Source organism: Balearica regulorum, chromosome 3 (genome assembly GCF_011004875.1).
Source record: "Balearica regulorum gibbericeps isolate bBalReg1 chromosome 3, bBalReg1.pri, whole genome shotgun sequence".
Lineage (NCBI taxonomy): Eukaryota > Metazoa > Chordata > Aves > Gruiformes > Gruidae > Balearica > Balearica regulorum.
The window spans coordinates 96,880,481-96,886,852 of record NC_046186.1 but is presented as its reverse complement, the minus strand read 5'-3'; the positions used below and the strand labels follow the sequence as shown (position 1 = coordinate 96,886,852).

The following is a 6,372-nucleotide window of genomic DNA, read 5'->3' as shown; positions in this document are numbered from 1 at the left end:
GGCGGCGGCCGGGAGGCGGGAGGCGGGCGGGGGGGGGGGGGGCGGCCGGCGGGAGGCGGGAGGCGGCGGCGGCTCTGCCCATCGCCAGGGCGGCGGCCGCCCAGCCGGAGCCCGCCGAGACCCGCGCGGCCCGCTCCGCTGCCGTCGCCCCCCCATGCGCGGGGGTCGCTCCGCTGGGTCCTTGGCCTTGGCGGCGGCGGAGGGGGAGGAAGCGGCACAGGACGGGCGGCTCCGGGCTCCGGCGCGGATGGAAGGTCCCCGGGTGGATGTTTGCTGAGCGGAGGCTGTGCAGTAGGCAGGGCTGGTGGGTCGGCCGGTGTTTGTGATTTGTGTCTGTGTGTCTGTGTGCGTGTGTGTGTGTATTGTTGTGCGGCGCACGGGCAGGACTGGCGTGTGCAGGAGCCTGGGATCGCGGCTCTGCCTCCTCTGCGAAGGCTGATCCGGGATTATGGTCTAGGTGAAGGGAGAAGGCTCTTGCTCACCCCCAAGGATTGATTATGCTCGGGTTTTGATTGCATTCGGGGGTTTCTGCAGCCGCGGACGCCTCCCCCCTCCCCGGCGGCCCCCCTCTCTTGTTTTCCGTTAGAAACACGGGCAAGAAAATAAATACATTCACTGGGTGTCGCAAGAGCAAAGGCTAAATAATCAAAGGTAACAGCAGCAGCAGCAGCAAGGCGAAGAGACCCGCACTGTATCCTGCTCCCCCACTCCCAGACCTGCCCTCCTATTTATTGGCGAGACCTTCCTCCCTCCCTCTCGGTGCGAGTGCGTTGTGTGAGTGTTTAATCCCGGGAAAAGTGCAGCCATCCAGCCATGGTGGTTTTCAATGGCTTGCTGAAAATCAAGATCTGCGAGGCGGTGAATCTGAAACCCACGGCGTGGTCTCTGAGGCATGCGGTGGGTCCCAGGCCACAGACCTTTTTGCTGGACCCTTACATAGCCCTCAATGTGGACGACTCCAGGATCGGGCAGACCTCAACCAAGCAAAAGACCAACAGTCCTGCTTGGAACGATGAATTTGTCACCGACGTTTGTAATGGCAGGAAGATAGAGATGGCTGTTTTCCATGATGCCCCCATCGGGTACGACGATTTTGTAGCTAACTGCACTATACAGTTTGAGGACTTGCTGCAGAACGGGAGCCGCCACTTCGAGGACTGGGTAAGTGTTCGTGCTGTAGATACATACACGTACATATGATTTTCAGCGGCATGGCTCTGGATGCAACATCTGTCTTGCAGAGCTAGGTTGCCAAGGGCATGTAATGGCTCTGACGGCTTTTCATTATTTCCACGCTTTGTTATACTGAGATAGTCATGGTTACTGTATATCTAATGCATGTGGTCCACAGGCAAGGGAGGAAAGAAAAATATGCTGAATCTAAGTAAGAGATGTATAATTACCACTTCAGTTCCTGAAATTATGTTACATAAATACAAGTCTAGTTATCTTTCTGTGTTTGAAAAACCCTAACCAGATGCATCCGAACAGAACATTACCACAAAACCCAGATCCAGCACTTAGACCGAGTTCGTAATTTCAATGTGAACGCTCTTGGTCAGCCTGGCAATGATGAGCCTTAAAAATCCAGACCTGACCTCTGATACGAGACACTTCAGCGCCTTCGTATCACTTGAAAGCTCGCTGCATCAACACTGATGCTCCTCCTTCCTTCCCCCAGATGATCTGCACCTTTGTGCACAGAGCTAACGCAATGCTTCTTCAAATACCTGAAACTGGTAAAAGGGTCCTGGTGGATTTTCACCCCAACCAGACAAATTCTCTTGCCTGTATACACAACGTGTCTAACAGCTTCTACAGCGTCTTAGAGACCCAGAGGCTAACGTGCCTGGGTGGGAGTACAAAAAAGCTGGAAAATCCTTGGTCTGATATCTGCAGGTACTGTGATTTAACACGGAAAAATCAAACAAACAAAAAAGGAAACACAGGAAACATGAATGTGCACATTTCACATTTCTGCAGTTAAACAGTTAAATGGTATGTCCTTTAAATAAGATGTATCGTAAAACAATAGTAGCTGTCTTCTCATTTTAAGTGTGCTCTGCTTGACCAGCCATCTGAAATGTGTATGCTCATCTCTTTGTGTATTTATTTGCTATGGTCAAGGATACTAGCCAGGGCAACATTTCTTTGGCAAACAGACAAAGAACCCAGGACCAAAGTAAAAATAGTGAGAGTTAATAGCTCTGAGTTTCATGTGTTCTTTGGGGCTTCTTTACTTAATGCAGTGGTATAAAGAGATGTCAGAATGATGGAAAGATGTGAAAGAGTTAGGCTCTATTTATGCTGATTAGGAGCTGAATAACTTTACTGTTAAAACTTTTATGTTTACAAATTTAAAATATTTTTCACTTCTGCAGCATATGTTACATTGTGATAATTAGGATCCAGATTATTCTGATGCTCTATGAATGCTACACGTTAGTAAGCTCGGATGGTAAAACTGGGCAATAGGCGGAGGAAAAATAGCCAAATCAGGAAAAGACAAATGCAGCAGTATTGCAGATGTCTTTTACCTGGATTGAATGATAATCAAGTTGTGGCGCTCCTGAAATCAAGGGGGGGTTTCATCTTTGAGGCCAATGAGACGAGGACATCATCACAGATTTTTAGTGAAAGAAGAATAATTTTGTATGTTCTTTTTGTGTACGGTACATGTTGTGAGTTTGTCGCCAGATCCGGAAGGACCTTGGAGGCTGCAGATGCCAAGTTCGAATTTTGGTGGGGCTGGTGTGCTGGGGTATGTTTTTAAGGTGAACTCCAATGTCCGAACACAGTCCCTAGATAAAGAGTGGAATTTAACAGATTGAGGCCCATTGTAAACATGATCTGGGAGGAACTATATAACTGAATCAGATAAATGCTGTGGTTTTTTGGACTGGGATTCATTGCTGTCCAGCATTCACTGGGTGGGAGGGGACGAGGGAGTGACTACACTTATTGTCTGTTGATGTGACAGAATTGAGGACATGGCAGTGGATCATAACTGGTCAGCTCGATGTAATGCAGCTTCTGAAGCATCACTTACCTTGGTTTTGTGCTGTAAATCCTCCTAGTTTGGATTGTGTTTGTGTGGTACATACATATAATACAGAGTGTACGCCACCCTCCCTGTATCACAGTTAGAATTGGTGGGGAGGCAAGTATTTGTAGGATTGTGCTTTACCCTTTCCAAAATCTTCCTGTTTACTGAGTGTGTCACTGTAATTGTAATACCGAGTGTGTTTATTGGGTTGTCGATAGATAGGGATCTTCCGAGAACCGGCTCTTACAAAATCACACCGTTTTTTTTGTCTGATTTCACTGAGTTAAAGTAAGGCCTGTGGCCATGACATCTCTATAGAGTCCATAGTGAAGTAAATAGATTTGTTGGTGTCTTCATCAGGGTCTATATCAAAACCTGAAAAAGAGAAGTCATCTATGAAATGAATGGGTACAAGGAAAATGCACATGGCCTAAACCAGCATTAGGCTAAGACCTGCTGGTACGATACAGTCAATTTCTTCTGTTTAATAAGAGGACTAATTCCTTCATTTCGCTCTTGGCATTAAAGGCAGGTACTTTTGTGGTACTCTTTCCCAACTTTATAACAAGCAAATTAAAAGCAGCAATCAGAGGAACCCATTCCTCCTTACTGCCTGAAATATCAGCTAAATGCAACCTAAGAAACACTCTTGGAGTCCATAAAGTCTTTTTATGCCATTCTGAGGGTTTCCCTTTAAGCAGTTCTGAAAGTTTGAACTACGTACCACATACTTGTTCAGTGTAATTGCACTGCCGCCCCTCTTTACCTTCAGAATGATGCAACAGTTCTTGCAGAACTGGACTGTCACTATTTAAATAGGTTTGAGAAAATGCTCATGTGCTGAGAACAGCTCTTGTCAATATATTAATAGCTTTAATGCTTTCGATCTCATATAATACAGTATGTATTTTTGTTAGGAAATCTCAGTATTTGTTTTATAATATCTGCACTATGGTCAAGGTTACGTTACTTATCCTGTAAAGTATTTCTAGGTTCTTGTCAGAAGTCCGAAATACAAAAAAGACTTGCAAAGAAATAATGTTTTGGGTTCTCCCCCCCCCCCCAAAAAAAAAAAGAAACTGTTTCAGTCTTTAGCCAGCTCACCTACTTTGATTGTTTTTTGCCATTGTGCAAATCCTTGTATTTTTTTCTAAGACATGAGTTTTTTAGGAAAATACTGGGTATTTTTCTCACTGTTAAGCCTGTGCTGTATACTGGTGCCATGGTTACAGTAGAAACACTAATGATAAACAAGTGCAAAGCTTGAAATCATGATAGCGTCTATTGTATTAGGACAAGTCAGATAAATATGCAAAATCCTAGTTTCTTTTATCTACAGAGTATTCAGCAGTCACAAAAATTATTTTTAACTTTATGATATGTATACTCCCTGAATATAAATATATTTTAAAAAAAAATTGAAGTTGTGGCCTAAAACAGTGGTTCAGATTTTATTGGATGGAAGCTTTAAAACAAAATATATACTTCTTGTTTTTAAAAAGATCAATATAAAATTATTTGTTTGGGTTTCTCAAAAAGGTATAGTGGCAATTAAAAAGATGGCTGCTTTTTCAGTGGTGCATCAATACAGACACAGCACAGTAAAAGTGTCAGTTTTGCAGATTTTTTCAGTCATGGCTACACTGCAGTTTTAAAGAGAGCTTTGGATTTATGACATTACAGGCTTTTCTGTAAGCGCATAAAATGTTACACAGGATGGCACAGAGCATTCAAGAGGATGTTGGTGAACTTACACTTTGAAAAACATGAAATACAGAACAATAAACAACCCGCAAGTTCTGATTGAAAAACAAACGCAACAACATGAAAACTGTGGCTATATTTTTTGAGTTAGGTAATTCAGGTAATAATAAAGTATGTCTTTATCAGGCTTTCTTACGTATGGCATATGTAAACATTGCACTTGAGTTGGTAATGCAGCTACATTTTAATCAGTAGAATTGAGATCAGGAAGGAAAATTCCGTTGATATTTAGCCTTGTGGTTACACTCCTGTGGATTAGCACAATCAATGTTTATGTGTTTGGATGATTGGTAGTATGGGTTCTGAGTTCAAGTCCGCTTTCCAGAGTTGACGATAGATGAAATCAGTGTGATTGGACCTATGCCAAAGACTCCATCTAAGGGTCTTGGCCATTAGCTCGGCTGTACGCGAGAAAACCTATTGACTTGTCCTAAGGAATCCTTTTGTGGAATAAGTAGCAGAACTCACTAAATCGGTCAGGACACCATGACGTTTAGCAAGAAAAGCCTCTATTTCCACTGAAAATATTTTACAGCTATATTTAGGTTAATGAAACAAGTTTAATTTTCTGCTGTCTTGAAAAAATCCCTAACACTGTCAGGAAAAAAAACAAAACACAGATTTGAGTGAGCTTTTCTTTGCTAGTCCTAAATGTCTTTCATACTATCTTTTTTCTCATCAGTGCTGCTTCTTAAGATCTAAATTTAAAACATTATACTCTTTTAAAAGCATCCTTTCATATTTCCATTTTATCAATGTGACGTTAGTGATGTAACTGTGCCACCATTGCATAAAGCAACTTTATTATGAATTAATAAAATATCTCAATAATAAGTTGATGAGGAGCTCTGGGAAACAGTGTGGAGAAGAGGTACACTGTTTTGCATACTTGTTGAATTGTTGAGTTCTCTATTTGTACATCATGCTTACAGTGTACCATGGAAGACATTTTCCTATTGCAAAGACTAGGTCTTTAAGTTGCAGTCCATACCGTTAGACACGTAGGTTAATGGAGCTGAGTGTCATGGTGCCCACCTCTCATAAGAGAAATAACAGTAACAAGTATGTCACACAGAAAATCTGAAAGTGCTTTAGAGAAAGGTCACTATTCCTTCTCCTCTTTGAGGGATTGAGAAGTAGGTGCCTGCAGTCACCCAGAAAGGCAATAGCAGGGGAGGGATTAAAACTCTTCCGCGTCCTTGGTCCACTGAGCTGTCCGTGGGCGTGAGAAGCAGAGCTGTCTCCTTCCAGCACCTCAAATCTGAATTAACTGGAAAGACCACTCAAGAGTTTTTCCGTTTTGTTTTCTTGGGGGGTTTTTTGTGTGTGGGTTGTTTTTTTTTTTAAATGCCATTTCTGTTGCTGAAATGGGAACTCCTTTCAGTCAGCAGGTGATCTGTTGTAGCTGGCAGAGAGAGTGGAACTGTGATCATTTTAGGTCACCCTGCACGTTAACCTCCGCTTGTGCCATACGCTGCTGAAGGTTGGTATTGAGCTAGCAGAGTGTGATTGTAGCATATTTTCATTTTTATTTTCATCTACTGGCGGAGCTTACCTCCGCT

The 6,372-nt window shown here is 43.0% G+C and overlaps 1 protein-coding gene across 1 annotated transcript in view; it reads left to right on the top strand.

The window, feature by feature from the left end:
* The window catches only part of PRKCE (protein kinase C epsilon), a 300,359-nt gene continuing 293,987 nt past the window's right edge, over positions 1–6,372 (top strand). The window contains exon 1 of the mRNA XM_075749068.1: positions 1–1,161. Coding sequence (XP_075605183.1) covers positions 814–1,161 — 348 coding nt within the window. The 5' untranslated portion in view covers positions 1–813. The remainder of the gene's footprint in view (positions 1,162–6,372) is intronic.